General features: G+C 43.8%; 4 protein-coding genes across 4 annotated transcripts; all 4 read right to left on the reverse strand.

Annotated features, from left to right (window-relative positions):
- Nucleotides 1-1,020: 1,020 nt before the first annotated feature.
- On the reverse strand, nt 1,021-2,010 carry LOC108432821 (trace amine-associated receptor 13c-like). Its single transcript, XM_017706929.1, has one exon. The coding sequence runs from the start codon at nt 2,008-2,010 to the stop codon at nt 1,021-1,023; it is 990 nt and encodes a 329-aa protein (XP_017562418.1).
- Nucleotides 2,011-10,702: 8,692 nt separating this feature from the next.
- LOC108432820 (trace amine-associated receptor 13c-like) lies at nt 10,703-11,686 on the reverse strand. The gene has a single exon (XM_017706928.1). It carries the CDS (start codon nt 11,684-11,686, stop codon nt 10,703-10,705), a length of 984 nt encoding a protein of 327 aa, XP_017562417.1.
- Nucleotides 11,687-18,802: 7,116 nt separating this feature from the next.
- Nucleotides 18,803-19,786, reverse strand: LOC108432802 (trace amine-associated receptor 13c-like). The gene has a single exon (XM_017706906.1). It carries the CDS (start codon nt 19,784-19,786, stop codon nt 18,803-18,805), a length of 984 nt encoding a protein of 327 aa, XP_017562395.1.
- A 2,947-nt stretch (nt 19,787-22,733) lies between these two features.
- LOC108432801 (trace amine-associated receptor 13c-like) lies at nt 22,734-23,714 on the reverse strand. The gene has a single exon (XM_017706905.2). The coding sequence runs from the start codon at nt 23,712-23,714 to the stop codon at nt 22,734-22,736; it is 981 nt and encodes a 326-aa protein (XP_017562394.2).
- Between the last annotated feature and the right edge of the window lie 2,507 nt (nt 23,715-26,221).

The following is a 26,221-nucleotide window of genomic DNA, read 5'->3' on the forward strand; positions in this document are numbered from 1 at the left end:
AACCGCAGTGCTGTGTCTGTCCTGCTGAATGGTGGTGAAACCCAATACATAGCTTTCACTGAATACCTTCAATGCGTGCTGCAGAATCCTACTACAAAATACTATTTAAACAGATCGAAATAAGCAGTTGTTAGGATGTACAGCTCAATCTTCATGGTGACTGTTTTTGTGAAAAGGCTGACCAGGCTTCAGTTACAGGATGTGTATGTCCATATTATGTCAACTGAGCAGGACTTCAAGCTCTTTTATTCATAGTCCTCCCATGCTGGGGAGCTTGCTCAGAGAGTTTTGCACAAAGTCTGTGAGTTTTAAACACAGCCACTGATCGAAAAAGTAATTCATGTGACCGTTTTATCTGAGATTTATGTAATATGACCAATTGTGTTTGGTTCCCTTAAAGACACTCCAGTACACTCTCAGAAAAAAAGGTACAACACTGACACTGGGGCAGTACCCTTCTTGTCACTGTGGTGGGACCCTCAGGGGTTCATCTCAGTACCTTCAGTCAGGGAACATAAATGAACCATAATCCACTGAAATGATATTTTCTAAGCTGTACTGACTCCACACACCCCGCCTCGCCTCGCCTCCAGGCCTTTTAATAAAAGGTTCTGTTTTCAAATATTCGTTTATAATAAGATACAAATTTCTACTTTCCCAATGGGAAAAACTTATTTAAGGTACACAATTGAACCTTAAAACTGCTGTTGTACCTTTGAGGGAACGTTTACACTGTACCTTGATGAACGAATCATGTACATGTGTGGTACCTTTATTTCTAACAGTGTATGTCTGACTGAGATTACATTTAAAGCTGACAGTCCTCATTTTAACCTTATTGCTATAGTCTTCAATCAAGTTTGTGGGAGTACAAAGCCGAAAGAAGAAGAAATGTTGTGTTACTTATCATTTGCATTGTATTTTTTCTCTTATTACACTCATTACTTCATTTATCCTCTTTATCAGAGCAAATAGCCACCCAGTTTGGTTCTGTTGAAACTACAACACCTTTGTAATTCATCAGAGAACATTCATCAGCGCAGAATCTGTGTTAAATATTTGAAAAGTTAGTATTAGTTTAACACACCTCCTAAACCACGGATAAAACAAAGCGTAAATAACTGGATTAATGGCAGAGTTGAGATAAAGCAGGATCAAGACTTTTTGAAATGTTTCAAATTCCAGTGTAATAACATTGCCTAACAAAGTGTAAACAAAATATGGAAACAAGCAAGCCAGAAACACAGAAACCAAAATGCTGAGCACTTTCGCAGCTTTTCGCTCAGATCTCATAGAGTCTGTCATGTTCTTTGATGTCTGAGTCCTAGTTTGAGCGTTAAGCTCTCGGATGGCGGTGGCGTGTTTCTTGGCTATAATAAAAACTAGAGTATAGAATATGATTATAACAGCGCATGGGAAAACAAACGTAACCAGAAGGTCAACCAGAGACCAGACCTCATCCAACAACAGAAAGCAGTCTCCGGGGCACGTTAGCATGTTTACGAAGGGTAAATTGAAGTATTGGAGGGCGACAGTATATGACAGCAATATAAACCAGTCACATAAAACCACAAAGCACATCGTTTCCACAGACACTGCTTTAGTGTAGAGAAACGGGTTAGACAGAGCAAAATACCGATCGACTGCGATCAGAGCAACATTATATATAGATGAGCCTGTAAGAAAATAAGCAGCCAAAAGATAGCATATACAGTACAGTGTCCTAAAAATCCAACACGACTCAATCATCCAGATTAATGCAACTGGCATCACACAGACGCCAACCAGACAGTCCGACACAGCCAGAGAGAGGATGAGCATGTTAGTCGGTGTGTGGAGCTGCTTGAAGTGGCAGACGGAGATGATGATGAGCAGGTTTCCACACACTGTCAGCAGAACTACAGCAGCTGCACACACATACAGCAACACATACACTGCAGTAGATACAGATCTCTCTGGACAGGTATATGAGAGGCAGCCATCAGTTCGGTTAACCCCAGTAAAATTCATGGTTCCAGCATTTCAAGTGCGCTTGATCATCCAGTTCTTCTCTAGTGAACCTACAACGACACCTTCACTACTAACCTAAGTTTGGGGTTAGTGGTTTATAAGGTTTGGAAACTGTTCACGCCCCCTTCTGACATGTATGGTGGGATGCGTTACGATGTAACATTACAAAAATAAAAGAAGGACAGCCCCCATCTGATGTAATCACACTTGTCTTGTGATGTATTTCTGCAGTGTTTGAGTTTTGGCGTCTAAAATAATCACAAATAAACGAAACCATACTTGAATAGCCAATGATAATTAGAGCACACACTGCAGACAATTCCAATACATTTTACCCATAAACATTTCACATTTCTCAGCTCTTTAGGACTCCACACAACCCCCTTTAAATGAAGTCAGTTGCTTTGAGGCACATTTCAGCTGGTTTCTTGCTGGCTGGCTTGCAGTTTATGAGAAAAAATCAGGTCATATATTAGAGTTTTACACAATTTGTGGCATCACACAAATTCTATGTTTGTACACCACTAAACATTTTTAAAAATATCGACTGAGATATTAACAGCTGTTTTCTAGCTGAACAAACACACAGGTATTTACTGGTGACATTGTTTAATGTGTCATTTCACAAGTTTGAGGTTCCTTTATGATCTAAAAAACCCTTCCACTGTTTTCATTCTTCAGAGCTGAGATTTAGGTGATCCAGTAGCACATTATCGCATATGTAGGACTCAAATTTCAAAGTTCGCTTAAAGTACAGATTTCATAAGGTTTACATTTGTACAAATGTACAAATTGTACAAGTGATCTACCAGAGATGGGGACTCGAGTTTGGGACTCGTACTTGAGTCGCACTTAAGTCGCATATACAGTGACTTCAGACTCGACTTAGACTTGCATTCAAAAGACTTCTAACTCGACTTGGACTCGTGATTTGAGACTCGTGAACAATCTTTTATTTGTAATGTTCTTTTGTGTTTCATTTGACAATCTCTTCTCCGCCTGTCTGTATGCTTTTCACTTCCCGCTGATGTAACGTTACGTGACTCAAATGCGCGCGCCGCAAACCATCGCAATCATGACGGCGCCGGTGAGGACGCTTGCTTCTGCTCCTCCTTTTATAAAACGTTTTGGGTACAAAAACTTCGCACAAGTGGAAAATAAAAGAGCAGCAAACTGCAGCGTCTGTGGAATTAAAATACAGGACGCTGGTTCCACCACATCGAATTTTATTCGCCACCTGAAAACCCACCCGGAAAGGTGAGTCACTGCCTGAAAGGTTATTAGCATCTGCTACAAACAAGCTTAGCGTCACAGTTAGTGTGTTACTTATAACAACCGAATGTTTACCCAGTTAGCTTGGTATTGACTGGAAAAGGAGAGGCATTTAATGTAATGTTTTGGCCTCTACATTCAGATAAAAATAAGCTGTAACGTGCAGTATTTTAAGCTATTCATGTCTGACTAATTTGTTTATCAAGACTAAGTTGGTACACATTACAAACTAATAAATTTGAGAAGCCTAATTACTATTCCAAATAGATATCCATGTTCATCTACAGGTTTTCTGAATTCTGTAAAGCAAAAAAATTGGCAAGTGGAGAGGGACAGAGCAGCATTGACTCTTTTCTGACTCACTCAAAAGGAGTGCAAGTGTACAGCCAGGGACATCCCAGACATAAGGCCATCACTGAATCAATAATCCAGGACCTTATTATTTCTTGCAACCTCCCCTTGTCTTTGATTGACAAGCCCAGCTTTAAAAACTTTATGGCAGTGGTAGAGGAGAAATACTGCCCACCAAGTCGCAGCACAGTAACCAGGTGTCTAAGTGAGCTTGCAGCAGACAAAATGTCCAAGATAAAATCCAAGTTAGAGAAGACAGACACTGTTTCTGTGACTGTGGATATCTGGACTGACAGGAGCATGCGTGGCTTTTTAGGTATAACATCTCATTTTATGGAACTTGAGAAGAATGGCCCAAGACTACAGTCAGTCCTTTTAAGTTGTGAGCGTTTCACAGGGTCACACACTGGACAAAGGATAAGTGAAAAGTTTGAAGAGATATGTGACAACTTTAACATAAAACACAAATTAGATTACATCATCTCTGATAATGCTGCTAATATGAAAAAAGCTTTCACAGTTTGTGTCCCCTCTACTGTGACTGATAGTGAAGATGGTGACAATGATCTGGAAAATGGCAACTTATGGGAGGAAACGAGTGAAGAGTTCCAGGATGATGTGGAATCCATCCAGAGAAGTTGCCGGCAGCAGCGCTTACAGTGTTTTGCACATTCCCTGCAACTTGTTGTGCGAGATGGACTGAAAGAAACAAAATGTATAAACAATGCAATGGCAAAATTGACAAAATTTTGCAGTTTGCTGCATTCTACATGTAGCATGAAGGAAGCATTTGAGGCTCAATATGGAGCCAATCACAGCATCCCATCTGCTGTGTCAACAAGATGGAACTCAACGCTTCACCTTGTGGAGGCAGTCACTGATCTGGATCTCCAAAATCTACATTTTTTCATTCACCAGTTTAAGCTATTATACATCAGAAGTGTCATAACAGACCATTACAACTATAAAGTGATTTGCGACTGCAGTGTCATTCTAATATTTGGGACTTGACTTGGACTTGAGATCAAAGACTTGAGACTTGACTTGGACTTGAGATCAAAGACTTGAGACTTGACTTGGACTTGAGATCAAAGACTTGAGACTTGACTTGGACTTGCAAAAAATGACTTGTGAGCATCTCTGTGATCTACTAACAGAGTCTGCTTCGGAGGTTCTGCTTTAATAAATATAAACTCAGTTTGTTTCATTTGTGATCCATACTCACCAGGTCACAATAATTTAAATATTTTCTCTGCTGTGTCATCGACGCAATTATTCTTTTGTAAATCAGCCAGGAGACATCCACTAACTGCACCTGCAGTTTTTTGGACTGCCCCAGTAAATTAGCACCTTTTGTTGATTATCTTAGACAATCAGACATTTGAAAAATCAATATTTGGTGTTTTAGTAATACAGTATTTGGGATATCCTGTAATCCTGTAATATGCAGGTATACTTGGTTTTGATCATGGACTCTGCTTAAGGAAACTAGACAAGGGTTCCTTAACATTTTCTAATGCCAGAACCTACATTTTGAGGTATTGTTTGTCTCAAGACTCACCAAACATTTTATGGAGTAAAATAAGACATTAAACCTTTCAGAAATGTTGATGGTGTAGTGGATAACACCTTTCCTTTCTACGCTGTAGACTGGGGTTCAATCCTCGCCTGGGTAAACACCCTACACTATACCAATAAGAGTCCTTTGGCAAGACTCCTAACACCACCTTCACCTGCCTGTGTAAAATTGTCAAATTTTAAGTTGCTCTGGATAAGAGCATCTGCTAAATGCCCTAAAGGTAAAAAGGGGGACCGGAGGGTGTGTGCCAACTATCGGGGTATCACACTGCTCAGCCTCCCTGGGAAAGTCTATGCAAAGGTGCTGGAAAGGAGACTCCGACCGATAGTTGAACCTCAGATTGAGGAGGAACAATGTGGACTCCGTCCCGGCCGTTGAACAATGCACCAGCTTTTCACCCTCTCACAACCCAGTCTACATGTGTTTTGTGGACTTGGAGAAGGCTTATGACCATGTTCCTCAAGATATCTTGTGGGAGGACCTCTGGGAGTATGGGGTGCCGGGGCTACTATTCCGGGCCATCCAATCTCTGTACCCCTGGAGTGAGAGCTGTGTCTGTATACTCGGCATTAAGTCAGACTCTTTCAGTGTTAGCGTTGGACTTTGCCAGGGTTGTCTCCTGTCTCCTGTTCGTGATATTCATAGACAGAGTGTCAGGGCGTAGCCGGGGTCAAGAGGGCATTATGGAGGAGGTCAGAGGGTGGCATCTCTGCTATTTGCAGATGATGTTGTTCTTTTGGCTGAATCACATGGATGCAGCTGAGTGTGAAGCAGTTGGTATGCGGATCAGCACCTCCAAGTCTGAGTCCATGGTCTTAGCCCAGAAAAGGATGGCATGCCCACTCCAGGTAAGGGGAAAAGACCTGCCCCAGATGGAGGAGTTTAAGTATCTTGGGGTCTTGTTCACGAGTGATGGGAAGAGGGATGGTGTGATCGGCCGCAGGCTGGGACAGGCGGCAGCAGTATGGTGTGGCTGTTCCAGGCATGGCCTACTGGGACAAGACCCCTGGGTTGTCCTAGGACCCACTGGAAGGATTATATCTCCAAGTTGGCCTGGGAGCGGCCTGGGGTCCCTGGGAATGAGCTAGAGGAATTTGTAGGGGACAGGGTCATCTGGGATTCTCTGCATTCTCAACTGCTACTGTGATCCTATCTGGACTAGCAGTCAATTATGATGATGATGAGGATGACGAATACATGGCTAAACAGCAAACTGTCAGTTCTAGGTTTTCCCTACTATGCCAGCTTTAGTATACAATGGAAATACACAAACAAGGGCAGGAAGAAACAATAGGGTCACAACAGAACTCAAAATGTTTCATTTAATAATGAATTCCAGAGCTTGCTTGGCTTCAATTGGGATTGAACCTTGGGATTGTCATAAGTGCTATATAAATGTAACTTATTATTATTATTATTAGAATATAATAGAATTCAACTTTATTGTCATTGCGTATGTCGCAGGTACAAAACAACGAAATGCAGTTTGCATCCATCCAGAAGTGCTTAGCAGAAATATAAATATGTATGTTACAATGTACAGTAAGTATAATATATACAGGTTAAAAATATGAGGGGGTATAGACATGAAGGGGGTTATACAGGTTATAAACAAGAATGTACAGGTTATAAATACGAAGGGGTATAAAGTACTATGAACAGGTTATAAATATGAAGGGGGTAAGTATGTACAGGTAGAATATTTACACAGTATATACAACAGATGTAAGTGCAGGTAAGTGGTGTTGAGTGGTGTGTAAGTCTGTGTGTTATTGGTGTGTGTTAGGGTACAGTCCATTGTTGTTTGTTTAGGTATCAGGAGGCAGAGTTCAGGAGTGTGACAGCTGTTGGAAAGAAGCTGTTCCGGTACCTGGTGGTCTTAGTCCGGAGGATCCTGTAGCGCCTCCCAGAGGGCAGGAGGGTGAAGAGTCTGTGTGCTGGATGACTGGGTTCTTTGATGATTTTCCCAGCCCTCTTCAGACACCGCTTCCTGTAGATGTCCTCTATGGCAGGAAGTGGTGCACCGATGATGCGCTGGGCAGCTTTCACCACCCTCTGCAGCACCTTCCGGTCTGAGGCAGAGCAGCACCCATACCATACTGTGATGCAGTTGGTCAGGATGCTCTCAATGGTGCAGCGATAAAAGTTCACCAGGATGTCTGAGGACAGGTGGTTTATCCTCAGCCTCTTCAGAAAGCCTCTTCATGCTCGGAGATGGGGACACCAAGGAACTTGAAGCTGATCACACGCTCCACTGCCATCCCCTTGATGTGGATGAATGGATGTGGGTCAGCATTCCTTTTGAAGTCCACAATGAGCTCCTTGGTTTTCTCAGCGTTGAGCAGAAGGTTGTTTGTGTCGCACCACTCAGCCAGACGATCCACCTCCTCCCTATAGGCTGTCTCATCATTGTTTTTGATGAGGCCAATCACCGTGATATCATCTGCAAACTTAATGATGGTGTTGGAACCATCGACAGGCTTGCAGTCATGGGTGAAGAGGGAGTAGAGGAAGGGACTCATCACACAGCCTTGTGGTACACCGGTGTTTATGGTGATGGTGGATGAGCAGTGGTTGTCCAACCAGACATGTTGGGGTCGGTTGGTCAGGAAGTCCAGTAACCAGTTGCACATGAGGGAACTAATGCCCAAGTCTGCGAGTTTTGTGATGAGTTTTGAGGGGATGACTGTGTTGAATGCTGAACTGAAGTCTTCGAACAGCATCCTGACAGAGGTATTTTTATTGTCCAGGTGTGAGAGGACAGAGTGCAGTGCTATGGAGACTGCATCCTCTGTGCTCCTATTCTGGCGGTATGCAAATTGTGGGCATCCAGGGTGGGGGGGAGACAGGATTTGAGCTGTGCTAGGACCAGCTGCTCAAAGCACTTTGTGATGATGGGGGTGAGGGCTACCGGGTGGTAGTCATTCAGTCGTGACGGTTTGGAATTTTTGGGTATCGGGACGATGGAGGTGGTTTTGAAGCAGCTTGGTACCACAGCACAGGCCAAGGACAGGTTGAATATGTCCATCAGCACTCCTGCCAGTTCTCCAGAACATGCTCTGAGAACACGTCCAAGGATGCCATCAGGACCCTCAGCTTTGTGGACTTAATCCTGCCCAGCGCCACTCCTACATCGGTGGGAGAAAGAGTCAGTGGTTGGTGGTCTGCAGACACATCTGCCTTGGTTGCAGTTGTTGGGTTCCCTCTCTCAAAATGGGCGTAGAAATTGTTGAGGTTGTTGAGGAAGGAGACGTCAGAGGAGGCGGGGGAGGGGTTGATGGTCTTGTAATCGGTGATAATCTGGAGTCTTTGCCACATACGTCGGGGGTCGGAGTTGGAAAAGTGTTCTTCTACCTTCCCTTTGTAGTGGTGTTTGGCCTTTTTTGATGCCCTTCTTCAGCTCAGCCCTGGCTGCACTGTAGGCCTGTGCATCTCCTGACCTGAAGGCGATGTTGCGGGCCTTCAGCAGGAGATGAACATCCTGGTTCATCCAAGGCTTTTGGTTGGGATACATGGTGATCTGTTTCTGGGTGGTGACACTGTCTATAGTGGTGGAGATGTGGTCCAGTACAGATGAGGCGTACTGATCCAAGTCTGTGTGAGTGAACATATTCCAATCAGTGTTTTTAAACCGGTCCTGGAGCACAGCGTCTGTCCCCTCTGGCCACACTTTTATTGTCCTCACAGTGGGTTTCACACGTTGGATGAGTGGTGAGTACCGAGTTGTGAGGAAAAGGGAGAGATGGTCAGATTGTCCAATGTGGGGGAGGGGTGTTGCTTTGTATGCCCCAGGCATGTTGGAATAAACATGGTCCAAAGTCTTGTCCTCTCTGGTATGGGAGGAGACATGTTGGTGGAATCTGGGGAGGACTGTGTTCAGGTTGGAGTGGTTGAAGTCACCAGCAACAATAAAAGCAGCCTCAGGGTGTTTGGTCTGGTGTTTGTTAATGGCTGCATAAAGTTCTTTCATGGCCAGCTTAGCAATAGCGTCCGGGGGAACATACACTACAGTGATTATGATGGAATTTATTTCTCTTGGGAGATAATAGGGTCTGCATTTGACCATTATAAACTCCACATTAGGTGAGCATTGTCTCTCGGTCGTAGCAGAGTCTGTGCACCAAGCTTTGTTAATATAAATGCACAAACCTCCACCTCTGGTCTTGCCGGAGTCCTCTGCTGTCCTATCAGCTCGGTGTGTGTGTTGTCCTGCTAACTCAATAACATTGTCTGGGCAGCCGTGGTTTAGCCATGTTTCGGTGAAAATCATGACATTTGAGTCCATAATCTGTCTGTCGTTGGTCAGAGAAAATGGAGGAAAATGCTGGGTAAGGGCAGCCAGTGTGGTATAAGCTTTAGCTTAGCTCGTAGCCCTCCGCGCCTACCCCGCCTTTGTTTACGTTCTCGGCGCCGTCTGCGTGCACTTCCACCCGGCCGGGAAGAGTATGCAGCCTCCGGTGTTCTGGAGATCTCTGGAATGAGTCGGAGATCGGTGATAAAACTGTCGGAGGTTTGAGTTCTGATGTCCAGAAGCTCCTGTCTGCTGTAGAACAGCAACGCCGAGCAATTTGAGATGAATAGTCCAGTCAAAAGTACATAGAAAACCGTTGAATAGCAGATTCTGGAGAGACGCTGAGCCTCGCGTTGTTCACGCGCCGCCATCTTGGTCGATCTATTAGTAGTAGTAGTAGTAGTAGTAGTATTAGGCCTAGTATTATTCTGATTGATCAGAATACATGTGTGCAAATTTCAGATGTGGGTTTTTGTAGCAGAGCAGTGTTCTCTGTGAAACTATTGTTCCTGCTACTTTTAGGTTGTCCTGCAACTCTTTTGGAGTAACTAACAGCTTCTCTCTTGCGCTCGTAACATTCCTCTGAGAGAAATGTTGCTGTCCAGGGAGAACTCGTTGTGGATCCAACTTTTCATAGTGCATAGAACTCACTCTGCATAGACACACACACATCTCAACCTGAAGTAAGTCTATTAGCTTAAAACCCAGATGAAAGACATGTATTTAACAGTTGAGATGATACACAGGCTTATAGGGTATATGGACTTATTTGGGGGCTTCCTCCCTAATAAACCAATGTGATTTCATATGTTTATGATAATATTGAGAGGCAATCATCTGATTTTGATATTACAGCAATTATATTATGATGGCTTTGTTATCATATGGTAACATACAAAAGATAAACATTGCGCTCTTTGCATTTGTGTTTATACTCCAGCTTGAGAGACGTGGTCCATGAGCCCTTACCATGAATTACATTTTTACACTATGAAATGTTTCATTAAAAAAAAAAAAAAAGTACTTACAAGTGAAAGCCCATGTACCTTCGTTTAAATATCTACACAACAAAAATGTCAAGTGCAAAAAGCTGTTTTACATCAAATTAGATCTGGAGTGTGTTGAATTCCATTTGGCGCATACTTATTATGCTTATACAACTATGAAGGCTTGTGAAGACTGTAATGCCATTTCATGTATTAAAGAACACTCATCAGTGAGGAATCTTTGTTGAATATTTGAAGAGTTAAAGTGAGTTTAACACACTTCCTAAACCACGGATAAAACAAAGCGTAAATAACGGGATTAATGGTGGAATTCAGATAGACCAACACCAAAACATTTTGAAATGAGTCTATCTCAATTTCTATTGCATAACTCAATACAGTATAAATGAAATATGGAAATAAACATCCCAGGAACACCGACACCAGAATGCCAAGTACTTTAGCTGCTTTCCTCTCTGACTTCATAGAATCTGCTGTGCTCTTTGATGTCCTTGTTTGCATACTAAGGTCTCTGATAGCAGTGGCGTGTTTCCTTGCAATAACAAAAACCAGAACATACAGTACGACTATAACAGCACATGGCAGAACAAATGTCAACAGAAGATCAACAAGAAACGAGACCTCATCAAAGACCAAAAAGCAGTCTCCTGGACACATCACCAGGTTCATGAAATATCCTATAAAGTACTGAAGTACTAGATAGTACAACAGTAATAGAAACCAGTTACATAAAACCACAATGCACATCGTGTTCACAGTGACTGCTTTAGTGTAGAGGAACGGATTAGAGAGAGCAAAATACCGATCGCCTGCGATCAGAGCAACATTGAATATTGAGGTAGTTGTGAAAAGATAGGAAAAAGATATGTTACACAAACATTGGGCTGCACTAAAAACCCAACATGATTCAATCATCCATGTTAATGTCATAGGCATCACAAGAGCTCCGACCAGACAGTCCGACACAGTCAGAGAGAGGATGAGCATGTTAGTCGGAGTGTGGAGCTGCTTGAAGTGGCAGACGGAGATGATGATGCGTAGATTTCCACACACTGTCAGCAGAACTACAGCAGCTGCACACACATACAGTAACACATACACTGCAGTAGATACAGATCTCTCTGGGCAGGAAAACCTGAGGCATTGATCAGTTTGGTTAAGCCCCATAACAGTCATGTATCCCACATTTGAGAGGAGCTCAAAGGAAAAAAAGCAGATCTCGGCTTTCGCTCAGAAGCATTAAGAAGAAGAGGTGAGATGATTAGAGTCCAGGTTCATGGTAAAAGGCATTATGGCCTGAGAAAGCAGGTCTGCTACATTTATACTTCAAAAAAGTCACACCTCATAGTTTGAATGACAGTTTAATGCATGATGTCATGGCTTGTTGTCTGGGTAGTAAATACACAGTAGTGAACAGGCCTCTAAGGCCTGAAAAACATTTTCCTCTCTTACAGTAGAAGATCCATTCACAGACAAACAGATGTCCAATACCGACCCAGAAAAAGTTTATTCTAATAAGATTAACATAAAGCAGACCTTTAGAGACCAGTGTGCTATAGATTATGGACACTATAAATGTATTATATTAAAGCAGGTAATAATTTCAAATTATGGTGGCCCTGCTAAATAATGAGCAATAGGGGTTTGTTCCTTTAAATAGTTCATATCATTTTGGTTCAGTGTTGATAAACCTGTGATACAAGGCAAGTGATGGTAATATCTTGTAATTGTTGTATTTATAGCAGTTTAATTAGCTTCAACACTCATTGAACTGCCCACTAGCCTAGCTCAGACTTGCAGCCAGCTGCTTTGTAGAAGCTAATAGTGGACTGTTTAGTTAGCTCAATCAAGCCTTCTCCTACCCAACCAAGCACTAGACACTGCTTGACGCTGAGCCATGACTTCGGCCCAAACTTCTGCTGGCACCATGGGAGTCTGGTAGTCACCTAGCCTAGCCACTCCAAGCCCCTCCGAGCTGCCCTTGTGATGCCGCTGCCAGAGAGAGAGAGAGAGAATGGGAGGGAAAGACAGAGAGAACATCAAATAGAGATAGAGAGTCCAGCAGCATTTCAAATTCTGGAGAGCTACCTAGCTCCTCCTGGATCTAGTAGACTCAAGACAATGCATCGGCTTCAGTATTACGTGAGCCGGGGTGATAGGATATTTGAAAATGAAACCTTGAAAAGAACAAGGACCAACGTGTTTGAAGGCCATGTTCCCTGAGATATCTTGTGGGAAGTCCTCTGGGAGTATTGGGTGCCAAGGCTACTACTCCAGGCCACTCAATCTCTGTAGTCTCAGAGCGAGAGCTGTTTTTGTATACTCTGCATTAAGTTGGACCCTTTCAGTGTTAGTGTTGGACTCCGCCCAGGTTGTGACCTGTCTCCACTCATGTTTGTGATATTCATGAACAGAGTGTCACGGCGTAGCTGGGATCAGGAGGGCATTATGTGTGGAGGCCGGGGTGGCTTTCTTTGTAAGGTGGTGGGCTACATGCTATTTGATAGAGTGAGGACCTCAGACATCCGGGTGGAGCTTAAAGTAGAGCCACTACTCCTTCGCATTGAGAAGAGCCAGCTGAGGTGGTTTCAGGCATCTGATCTGGATGCTCCCTGGATGAATCCTGGTGGGGGTGTACCAGGCACGGCCTACTGGGACAAGACCCTGGGGTCGTTCTAGGACCTGCTGGAGGGATTATATATCCATGTTGACCTGGGAGCAGCTTGGGGTCCCCGGGAATGAGCTGCAGGAAGTTGCGGGGTCATCTAGGATTCTCTGCTCCCTCAACTGCTACCATGACCCTATCTGGACTGAGCAGTTAACAACAATGAAGAAGTTATATAGCTGTAATTTATGAAATCTATGAAATGTGCTGTTGTACACATTTCTGTAAGTGCAGTTAGTCTGAGGTAGATAATAAATGAAATGCAGGTACACAAGGGATAGAATATCCATCCATCCATCCATCCATTATCTTCCGCTTCTCCGGGGTTCGGGTCGCGGGGGCAGCATCCTAAGCAATGAGGCCCAGACCTCCCTTTCCCCAGCCACTTCCACTAACTCTTCAAGGGGGATTCCGAGGCGCTCCCAGGCCAGCTGGGCGATATAGTCATGCCAGCGTGTCCTGGGTCTTCCCCGGGGTCTCCTCCCAGGTGGACTTGCCTGTGACACCTCCCGAGGGAGGCGTCCAGGAGGCATCCTAACCAGATGCCCAAACCACCTCAGCTGACTCCTCCCGATGTGAAGAAGCAGCGGCTGTACTCCAAGTCCCTCCCGGATGACTGAACTTCTCACCCTATCTCTAAGGGAGAGTCCAGACACCCTGTGGAGGAAACTCATTTCAGCCGCTTGTATTCGTGATCTTATTCTTTCGGTCATTACCCAAAGCTCATGACCATAGGTGAGGGTGGGAACGTAGATCGACTGGTAAATCGAGAGCCTTGCCTTATGGGTCAGCTCTTTCTTTACCACAACAGACCGGTAAAGAGCCCGCATCACTGCTGACCCAGCACAAATCCGCCTGTCAATCTCCCGCTCCCTTGTACCATCACTCGTGAACAAGACCCCGAGATACTTGAACTCCTCCACTTGAGGCAAGAGCCTATCCCCGACCCAGAGAGGGCTCTCCACCCTTTTCCATCTGAGAACCATGGTCTCGGATTTGGAGGTACTGATTCTCATCCCGGCTGCTTCACACTCGGCTGCAAACCGATCCAGCGAAAGCTGAAGTTCGCGGCCTGATGTCCCCAATAGGACCACATCATCTGCAAACAGCAGCGATGTGACCCTGAGGTCACCAAACCTGACACCCTCCATCCCCTGACTGCGCCTAGAGATTCTATCCATAAAAATTATGAATAGAATCAGTGACAAAGGGCAGCCCTGACGGAGTCCAACTCTCACTGGGAACGAGTCTGACTTACTGCCGGCCATGCGAACCAAACTCCTGCTTTGTTTGTACAGGGCCTGAATGGCTCGTAGCAAAGAGCCATGTACCCCGTACTCCCGAAGCACCTCCCACAGAATATCCCGGGGAATACAGTCGAATGCCTTCTCCAGATCCACAAAGCACATGTGGACTGGTTGGGCAAACTCCCATGAACCCTCCAGAATCCTGGAGAGGGTGAAGAGTTGGTCCAGTGTTCCACGACCAGGACGGAACCCGCACTGCTCCTCCTGGATCCGAAGTTCAACTATAAGCCGGACTCTCTTCTCCAGTACCCCTGCATAGACCTTACCAGGGAGGCTGAGGAGTGTGATTCCCCTGTAGTTGGAACACACCCTCTGGTCCCCTTTTTTAAAAAGAGGCACCACCACCCCAGTCTGCCAATCCAGTGGCACCGCCCCCCGATGTCCACGCAATGTTGAAAAGGCGTGTCAGCCAAGACAGCCCCACAACATCCAGAGCCTTGAGGAACTCAGGGCGGATCTCATCCACCCCTGGAGCCTTGCCACCAAGGAGCTTCTTAACTACCTTAGCGACTTCGGCCTCAGTAATGGACAAGCCTATTCCCATGTCCCCAGACTCTGCCTCCTCACTGGAGAACGTGTCAGTGGGATTGAGAAGGTCCTCAAAGTATTCCTTCCACCGCCCAATGACGTCTTCAGTCGAAGTCAGCAGCACACCATCTCCACTATATACAGTGCTAGTGGCACACTCCTTTCCCCTTCTGAGTCCCTGACGGTTTGCCAGAATCTTTTCGGAGCCGAGTTAAAGTCACTTTCCAAGGCCTCACCAAACTCCTCCCATACACAGGTTTTTGCCTTGGCGACGACTGAAGCCGCAGATTGCTTGCCCTGTCGATACCTGCCAGCTGCCTCTGGTGACCGACAGGCCAACCATGCCCGGTAGGACTCCTTCTTCAGCTTGATGGCATCTCTCACCTGGGGTGTCCACCACCGGGTTCGAAGATTACCGCCCCGACAGGCACCAACTACCTTACGGCCACAGCTACAGTCAGCCGCTTCAACAATGGAGGAACAGAACATGGCCCATTCTGAGTCAATGTCCCCCACCTCCCCCGATATCTGGTCAAAGTTCTGACGGAGGTGTGAGTTGAAGATCAATCTGACAGGTTCTTCTGCCAGACGTTCCCAGCAAACCCTCACTATACGTTTGGGCTTGCCTGGTCTGACCGGCATCTTCCCCCACCACCTGAACCAACTCACCACCAGGTGGTGATCAGTTGACAGCTCAGCTCCTCTCTTTATCCGAGTGTCCAAAACACATGGCCGCAAGTCCGACGACACGACTGCAAAGTCAATCATTGAACTAGGGTGTCCTGGTGCCATGTGCACTTATGGACATCCTTGTGTTCAAACGTGGTGTTCGTGATGGACAAACTGTGGTTTGCACAGAAGTCCAAAAACTGAACACCACTCGGGTTCAGATCAGAGAGGCCATTCCTGCCAATCACACCCCTCCAGGTCTCACTGTCATTGCCCACGTGAGCGTTAAAGTCACCCAGTAGGACAATAGAGTCTCCAGGAGGAGCACTTTCAAGCACCCTTTCCAAGGACTCTAAGAAGGCTGGATACTCTGAACTGCTGTTCGGTGCATAAGCACAGACAGCAGTCAGGACCCGTTCCCCAACCCGAAGGCGTAGGGAAGCTACCCTCTCGTCCACCGGAGAAAACCCCAACATACAGGCACCGAGTCGAGGGGCTATGAGAAAGCCCACACCTGCCCGCCACCTCTCACCATGGGCAACTCCAGAAAAGAATAAAGTCCAGCCCCTCTCAAGGAGATTGGACCCAGAGCCCAAGCTGTGTGTTGATGTGAGCCCGACTATATCTAGCCGGTATCTCTCAACCTCGCGCACCAACTCAGGCTCCTTCCCCGCCAGTGAGGTAACGTTCCAAGTTCCAAAAGCCAGTTTCAGCAACCGAGGATCAGAACGGCCCACACCTTCGGACACTGCCCGATCCACAAAGCACCGAACCCCTACTACTGCCCCTCCCATTGGTGGTGGGTCGATGGGAGGGGGGACTCATGTAACTCCTTTGGGCTGGGCCCGGCCGGGCACCATGAGTAAATGCCCGGCCACCAGACACCTGCTGGCGAGCCCCTCCCCCAGGCCTGGCTCCAGGGTGGGGCCCCGGTAACCCTGTTCCGGGCAGGGTACACAAATCCTGCTTTCGTCTTTTCATAGGGGTTATTATGGATCACACTTTGACCTATCACCTAGGACCAGTTTGCCATGGGAGACCCTACCAGGAGCTTTTGCTCCAGACAACATAGCTCCTAGGATCATTCAAGCACGCAAACCCCTCCACCACGATAAGGTGGTGATCCATGGAGAGGGGGATAGAATATTGATATAGAAATTCTCCAGATTATACAAAATGTTGATAGATGATGTATAACCTGTCAATCTATATGTAAGATCATAGGGAGTTTGATGAGGTGTGTATGAGGTTTGGATTGTCTATGGAGATCATCATGATGATTCAGAGGTGCAGTGACAGGACTTTGTCTTTACATCACCTGCACAGACTCTAAAAGAAGATCTGGCTTGATATTTATCTCTCAAAATCAACATTATACTGATGAAGAGTTGATTACATCAGTTGATAATTCACTCACACTCACATGTTTAGGTCTTATATCAGTATAATACTGATGAATATATGATTACATCAGTTGACAATTCACTCACCCAGTTTCTTTGAACTCTCAGTAATTGAGGGAGAGGTCTGAAGCACAACCCATGTTACAAAGTGTTCTTCAGTAGTATTTCTACTACTCTGTACCATAAAATATTGAACTTCCGGTCCCAAGCAGGGGCATATTATTTAGAAATTTGAGTGCCAATGTGCTAAATGATAGTCTGCTCATCCCCCATAAAACCGTCATTTTAAAGTCCTAGACTACAAAAATGTCCAGTGTCCAAACTTCTTTGTGGAGTTCAGAGGACAGTGTGAATGTGTCTTATTATAAGTGATAAGTGATACTTTTTTGATCCCACAACTGGGGAAATTCCACCTCCGCATTTAACCCATCTGTGAAGTGAAATACCACATACACACTAGTGAACACACACACTAGGGGGCAGTGAGCACACTTGCCCGGAGCGGTGGGCAGCCCTATCCACGGCGCCCGGGGAGCAGTTGGGGGTTAGGTGTCTTGCTCAAGGACACCTCAGTCATGGACCGTCAGCCCTGGGGATCGAACCGGCAACCTTCTGGTCACAGGGCCAGATCCCTAACCTCCAGCCCACGACTGCCCCCATTATAAATATTTAAAAATATTTATAATATTTTCATATTTCATATCAAATCAAAAATCAAATCATGTTTATTGTCACATCACATTTACACAACCGCAAGGAAAGTGAAAATTGTAGGTGCTAACCACCTTCTAAAAAAACAATTTTATATATATATATATATATATATATATATATATATATAGATATACTGACTATGAATACACAATATACACAAATATTGCACTCTTTCCCATGTACAGTTGTACAGCCATCCATTCTCTAAGCCGCTCCTCCCTCAGGGTCGCAGGTACAGTTGTACAGCTATAATTGATTAAATAAATCTATGAAATGTGCTGTTGTACACATTTATGGAAATGAAGTTAGCCTGAGGTAGATAATAAATGAGATGCAGGTACACAACGGATAGAATATTGATATAGAAATCCTCCAGATTATAGAAAATGTGGATAGAATATGTATAAGCTGTCAATCTATATGTTTAAGTACAGATTTGCTAGAATGAAGGTGCAGTAAGATCAGAGTGAGTCTGAAATGGATTGGATTGTCCATGGAGATCATCATGATGATGATTCAGAGGTGCAGTGACAGGCCTTTGTCTTACATCACCTGAACAGACTCTAAAAGAACATCCAGCTTGATGTTTAGGTCTTATATCAGTATAATACTGATGAAAATATGATTACATCAGTTGATAATTCACTCACCCAGTTTCTTTGAACTCTCAGTAATTGAGGGAGAAGTCTGAAGCACAACCCATGTTACAAAGTGTTCTTCAGTAGTATTTCTACTACTCTGTACCATAAAATATTGAACTTCTGAACTAAGGAGAAAATTGAGTGCCAATGCCCTAAATGAAAGTCTGCTCATCCCCCATAAAACCATCATTTTAAAGTCCTAGACTACAAAAATGTCCAGTGTCCAAACTTCTTTGTGGAGCTCAGAGGACAGTATGCTGTGTCTTATTATAAATATGATACAGAGACAAATTTAAACTGGCAAATACAATCAAAGTGCCTGCAAACCTGAAGTACGGTGCCAATTGTCTTACATAACTCATTCATCAGTGGACATTCATCAGTGAGGAATCTGTGTTGAATATTTGAAGAGTTAAAGTGAGTTTAACACACTTCCTAAACCACGGATAAAACAAAGCATAAATAACAGGATTAATGGTGGAATTCAGATAGACCAACACCAAAACATTTTGAAATGATTCTATCTCAATTTCTATTACATTGCCCAATACAGTATAAATAAAGTATGGAAATAAACATCCCAGGAACACCGACACCAGAACGCCAAGTACTTTAGCTGCTTTTCTCTCTGATTTCATAGAGTCTGCTGTGCTCTTTGATGTCCTAGTATGAATATTAAGGTCTCTGATAGCAGTGGCGTGTTTCCTTGCAATATAAAAAACTAGTGTATACAATATGACTATAACAGCACATGGCAGAACAAATGTCAACAGAAGATCAACCAGAGACCAGATCTCGTCTAAGACAAAAAAACAGTCCCCGGGACACATCACTAAACTTGAGAAGTGTCCATTGAAGTGCTGAAGTGCTACATTATAAAACATTATTATAAACCAGTCACATAAAACCACAAAGCACATTGTGCTCACAGACACTGTTTCAGTGTATATAAACGGATTAGAGAGAGCAAAATACCGATCAACTGCAACCAGAGCAACATTAAATATTGATGTAGTTGTGAGAAAATAAGAGACCAATATATAACACAGACAGTAAACTGCACTAAAAACCCAACATGACTCGATCATCCAGATTAATGCTGTCGGCATCACAAGAGCTCCAACCAGAAAGTCCGACACAGCCAGAGAGAGGATGAGCATGTTAGTCGGTGTGTGGAGCTGCTTGAAGTGGCAGACGGAGATGATGATGAGCAGGTTTCCACACACTGTCAGCAGAACTACAGCAGCTGCACACACATACAGCAACACATACACTGCAGTAGATACAGACCTCTCTGGGCAGGAAAACCTGAGGCATTGATCAGTTTGGTTAATCTCCATAACAGTCATGTATCCCGCATTTGAGTAGAGCTCAAAGGGAAAAAAAGCAGATCTTTGCTTTTCTTGAGAAACATAAGATAAAAAGGTATGATGATAAGAGTTGATAAAAGGCATTATGGCTTGAGATAGCAGGTCTGCTATTTTTATACTTAAAAAAAGGTCACACCCTCCTAGTTTGAATATTATTTACATACATGATGTCACTGGTTGTTGGCCGGGTAGTAAATAGCCAGTTTGTGAAACCTGAGAAAACATCCTCTCTTACAGTAGAAGATCCATTTACCACAGACAAACAGTTGTCCAACAGCACAATTTCTAAGTTAAACAGTACACATGTGTATACACTGCCAACAGTTTACATTTTAGAACAGACCCTTTTTAGTCTAAATAATATTTATGTATTCAGTCAACAACCTGGAACGATATGGAAGTAAGCAGTAAGCTACTAGAGTTTTAAAAAAAATGCAAATTGAAAAATAATGTACATTTCTTAGATATAAAAAGGGCCTTTCTCAGGGACACTAATGATTGTTTGACAATATTTCGTTACCTTGAAAGTTGACGAGAACAATACCTACAGGTGTTTCAGAAACAGACGAAAAGCAGAAACAGACGAGCTACTACACACTCTTGGCCAGTATTTAAAGATTATTTCACTGCCGCATGGAATTTCATAATTTTGAGAAAAAGACAGGTAACCCAGCAAAACATACAGGCTATTATAACCTTTACTAGTGTAGATCAGTTCTTTAGGGAAATTGCAAAGACAGCCAGGATGTCAGTGAATACAATTTCCTAGATCATAAAAATGCACTTGGAAAGAAGATAGGTTACACATCCACAAACCTAGAAAAAATGGGGTTTTGTCAGACATGCCAAGTCAGAAAGTGAGAAAAAAAGGATTAGTGGAGTGTTATCAGCATAACAGTGATCAGAGAAGTCATGACAGGATATTACATCACCAAGAGAGCTAGTGTAAAGAGAAAAGAGAAGAGGACCCAGGACCAAGCCTTGTGGGACACCAGTTGACAGCCTGCATGGAGAGGATGTGAACCCTCCAGATAAGACCTGAACCATTTCCATGCACAGCCAGTAATTCCAAGGTTGGTGAGGACATCTAGAAGGATTGTGTGGTTGACCCTGTCAAAAGCTGCTGAGAAGTCAAGAAAAGTCAGAACAGATGACAGGACAGCTGCTCTTGCTGACTGGAGCTCAGGACACACTAAATAAGCTAATGGCAATTTAGTACAATGCACCTTCCCCCATAGTATTGGTGAAGGGATACCTCGAGTGACTATAGGAGTCAGCAAACAGCAGGGCTTCTTCAGACTTAAGGTGATCAACAAAAATTTGGTATTTGAGGTGTTCGAAGGCAATTCAAAGGCAAGAGAACTATCTTGGAATTAGGGTGAATCCTATCCAGAATAGTAGGCGTGGGTCTCCTGTAGGTCCACTCCTGTCCACCTACTGGGCTCGGCAGTCGGTGCTGGGAGTGATGGTGCTCAGGGGTGAAGTCATGCCTCTCGTATGGATAACCGACTTTGTGGGAACAGTTTGGGTACGGCCCCTTCCTGCTCCAACATGACTGCACACCAGCGCACAAAGCAGGTCCATAAAGACACGGATAGTGAGTTTGGTGTGGTAGAACTTTACTGGCCTGCACAGAGTCCTGACCTCAACCTGATCGAACACCTTTGGGATGAATTAGAGCGGAGACACCCACATACACACTAGTGAACACACACACACTAGGGGGCAGTGAGCACAGTTGCCCAATGCAGTAGGCAGTACTATCCGCAGTGCCTGGGGAGCAGTTGGGGGTTAGGTGCCTTGCTCAAGGGCACTTCAGCCATTTCCTGTCAGATCAGGGAATCGAATCAACAACCTTCCAGTCACAAGGCTGGTTCCCTGACCTCCAGCCCACGGAGGCCCCTTAAGTGGGGCTTAAAACTGATATACTTTACAGTGCACCATAGCTGACTAACATTAAGTAATTTTCTAATGAAAATAGATTGACTAGTTCTGACCATGTTGGTCGTAGCCTGAGAGGAAACTGTAAGACTGTAGGAGTGGTGAACCCTCTGAGAAACTAGGCTGGAGGTCTGGGCAGCTTCTGCTTGAAGCTAGAAGGCTGGACCTCCTCTGTTAGATTAGCAGAAGTTGGTCTGACTGGACTGGACAGGGAGAAGTGCAAAAACAGTCACAGGTGATAGAAAGTAGAGATGGAAATTTTAGGGTGTGTTAGATTGGAAGGAGGATGGGCTTTACTCAAGGTCTTCTGTCTAAACCTCAGTTATTTCAAAACACCATAGTGCTTTAAACATAGTTGTACTATGAGGAAAAGAGGTGACCATGGCCCAGAGGTCCCTCAACCACCTTTCAGAAAGTAACACAGTGGTCTGCATGTCTACAGAGCTGCTTTCAGGTGGAACATATAATATCTGTTATTATATAATATATATTATAATATCTGCAGTGCCCGGGTTTTTACTGTTAGCTCTTAATCTAAACTCTGGCACTTAATCAGAATCAGAATCAGAATACTTTATTGATCCCAGAGGGGAAATTTCAGAAATATCCATGAAGTACTAGATAGTACAACAGTAATAGAAACCAGTTACATAAAACCACAATGCACATCGTGTTCACAGAGACTGTTTTAGTCTAGAGGAACGGATTAGAGAGAGCAAAATTAATGTGAGCATGTGGCTATTCTACTGTTTACTGGTGCTTGTCAGGAGAAACATGCTGACAGAACCATGTACAAAATACATTCCTGACACATTTTTCTCTTGCTAGTCACAACAGGCCAAAAACAATGACCATCATAGAAATGGAGTGCATGTAACAATAAGACACAGAGGCAAATTTCTAGACATTCATTAAAACTGGCAAATACAATCAAGGTGCCCACAACCCTGAAGTACAGTGCCAACTGTCTTACATAATTCATTCATCAAAGAACGCTCATCAGTGAAGAATCTGTGCTGAATATTTGAAGTGTTAAAATGAGTTTAACACACTTCCTAAACCACGGATAAAACAAAGCGTAAAGAACTGGATTAACTGCAGAATTAAGATACAGCAGCACCAAGAGTTTTTGAAATGTTCCCATTTCGATTTCTATTACATAACCTAATACAGTATAAATGAAATATGGAAATAAACATCCCAAAAACACAGACACCAGAATGGCAAGTACTTTAGCTGCTTTCCTCTCTGATTTCATAGAATCTGCTGTGCTCTTTGATGTCCTTGTTTGCATATTAAGGTTTCTGATAGCAGTGGCGTGTTTCCTTGCAATAACAAAAACCATGACATAAAATATGATTATAACAGAACAGGGGAAAACAAATCCCAGAAGAAGATCAACCAGAAATGAGACCTCATCCAAGACCAAAAAGCAGTCTCCGGGACACATCACCAGGTTTGTGAAATATCCATTAAAGTACTGAAGTACTAGATAGTACAACAGTAATAGAAACCAGTTACATAAAACCACAATGCACATCGTGTTCACAGTGACTGCTTTAGTGTAGAGGAACGGATTAGAGAGAGCAAAATACCGATCGACTGCGATCAGAGCAACACTATAAGCTGATGTTGTTGTGAAAAGATAGGAAAAAAATACATTACACAAACATTGGGCTGCACTAAAAACCCAACATGTTTCAATCATCCATGACAATGTCATAGGCATCACAAGAGCTCCGACCAGACAGTCCGACACAGCCAGAGAGAGGATGAGCATGTTAGTCGGTGTGTGGAGCTGCTTGAAGTGACAGACGGAGATGATGATGAGCAGATTTCCACACACTGTCAGCAGAACTACAGCAGCTGCACACATATATGTTAACACATATAAAGTAGATACAGATCTCTCTGGACAGGAAAACCTGAGGCATTGATCAGTTTGGTTAAGCCCCATAACAGACATGTATCCCACATTTGAGTAGAGCTCAAAGGAAAAAAAGCAGATCTCGGCTTTCAGTGAGAAGCATTAAGAAGAAGAGGTGAGATGGTTAGAGTACAGGTTCATAATTAAATGGCATTATGGCCTGAGAAAGCAGGTCTGCTATATTTATACTTAAAAAAGTCACACCCCTCCTAATTTGAATGACAGTTTAATGCATGATGTCATGGCTTGTTGTCTGGGTAGTAAATACACAGTAGTGAACAGGCCTCTAACGTCTTACAGTAGAAGATCCATTCACAGACAAACAGTTCTCCAATAACGACTCAGAACTAGTAAGATTAACATAAAGTAGACCTTTAGAGATCAGTATGCTATAGATTATGGACACTAAATATGCATTATATTAAAGCTTGCAATAATTGTAATTAAATCGTAAAAGGGTCCACGTATGAAATATGGACAAGTATATCTCCATGGACAGATTTAGGTCTGCATGTCCGACTTTGAATTTCTTGACTTTTTGAACTGGCACAATGGCAAAAAACTAAAAGACGTTTTTCCTTCCCACAAATCAAGGCAATCAAAATGTCCAGTAACAACTGAATTCAATTCAGTCAAAATTCTTTTCTTCTACAAACAAACACAAAATGGTATGGATAAAAATGTATAACCTTGTGACACCACCACATAAGGGGACCTGTGGAATACCTACTTCTAATGATTAACACTAACACAGAATTCAGGTAGTGTTATTTAGGTTACCCCACAGAAAATAAAGTCCTTCATTTACTTTATGACTTCTCACTGGGATGTTCTGATTGGAGTTGTGGCCGTATCTTATTTCTGGTATTTTCATTATGCTTTGTTTTCCACATTTTTTTGTTTTGAAAATGTTTCCTGTGCGTTCCGTCTGGGGACTATTAGTTTGAATATAAACCCTGGTTTGGGAACAGGAAAGGGAAGCGTGGCAGTCATTTCATGGAGGGTCAAGGTTGGGCAATAGTGGCCTGGTGGATCATTGCTGTTCCACCTCTAGAACCCCCTCTTAATGTGGAGATACCTTAAGGAATTGGTTGAGCACATTTCTGTGTTGTTTTGTTTTTTTTTGCATTGCTGGGCCCTGTTTTGATTTTTGAGTATTTTGGGAACATTGGTTGCTTGGACCGTGCCACGGTATTTAGCTTGAGTATTTAGCTTGAGAAAGAGATTGAGTTCTTGAGTTGGGCATTTGTGGTGCTCTGAGGTGAAAGCAACATGTTGTTGAGGGTTGTGAGATCAGAGATGAAAAGATGTTGGTTAGATGAATTTCATTCAATAGCTCTTGACAACGATATCAGTTATTGCAGCCTAAAGGGAGAGCTCCCCAATCGACGGATAATTTTCCCCCTGAAATTCAAGTCTTTCATATATTTAAGTGATACAACTGCACAGGCAATGTCAGGGGGAAACAAATGAAAGGGTTCTGCGAAGCAAAATCTTAAAATGGTGAATGAGGACAGTAACTTACGACCGAACTTGGAAACTCCAGTAGGAGCTAGCACAATGCAGCTAACAGGCGAACCTTCCCTTCGAGAAATGATGAAGGAGGTGATTAGCAGCGAACTGCGTGAAGCACTCTCCGTTTTTCGAGACGAAATCAAAAAAGATGTACGGGCAGAACTGCTGGAAATGCAGAAGGACATGTGCCAAAAGTTGAAGGATGTCACGGAAGAACTCCACGACATTTCAACCAGAGTGTCCGAGGCAGAACAGCGCGTAGGAGAATCCGAAACATGGAACGTAGCGGTTAAGGAGGTTTTGCTACACACGCTAAAAGAGCAAAGAGGTCTGCAAAAGAGAATCACAGAACTGGAGGGTTTTTCGAGAAGACATAACATACGCATTTACGGAGTACCTGAAGGTGCAGAAGGTTCCTCGGTCCAGAAATTTCTGGAAGAACTGATGATACCGCTGCTACAAGACGATGCTACCCTGCTGGGGATTCAAAGAGCTCATCGTGCCTTGGCACCAAAACCACCTGCAGGCGCCCCTCCAAGATCCATAGTAGTGGGTTTCCTCCAGTTTGTGATGAAAGAAAAGGTGCTGAGAGCGGCGTGGAAAGAACCCATCTATTGTCAGAACAAGCGCATATTCTTCGACCACGATTACGCTAAGGAGGTTTTGAAGAAAAGACAGGAGTACGCCCCTATCAGGAAGGCATTGAAGGGTAAGGGGATCCGTTTTCAGACACCCTTTCCTGCGCGACTGCGGGTTTTCTGGGAAGACGGAGTGACTACCTATGAAAACGCAGACGAAGCGGCAAATGGCTTGGAAAAAAGGGGAGTACCGACGGAATTTTGCGCTAAACTCCAGCCCTTATCTCTTGAAGACAAACTCGACAAGCTACTCCAGTGGTCTACCTTAGTTGCTACTGAGACATCAGGAATATTGGTATGTGCTGGGGATTTTAATTTAATATTAAATCCAAAACTCGACAGTACCAACCAACAGAGGAGAAGCCCATTTAATATGAAGATCAGGAAAGTTAT

The sequence above is a fragment of the Pygocentrus nattereri genome, chromosome 4 (genome assembly GCF_015220715.1).
Source record: "Pygocentrus nattereri isolate fPygNat1 chromosome 4, fPygNat1.pri, whole genome shotgun sequence".
In the NCBI taxonomy this organism is placed as follows: domain Eukaryota; kingdom Metazoa; phylum Chordata; class Actinopteri; order Characiformes; family Serrasalmidae; genus Pygocentrus; species Pygocentrus nattereri.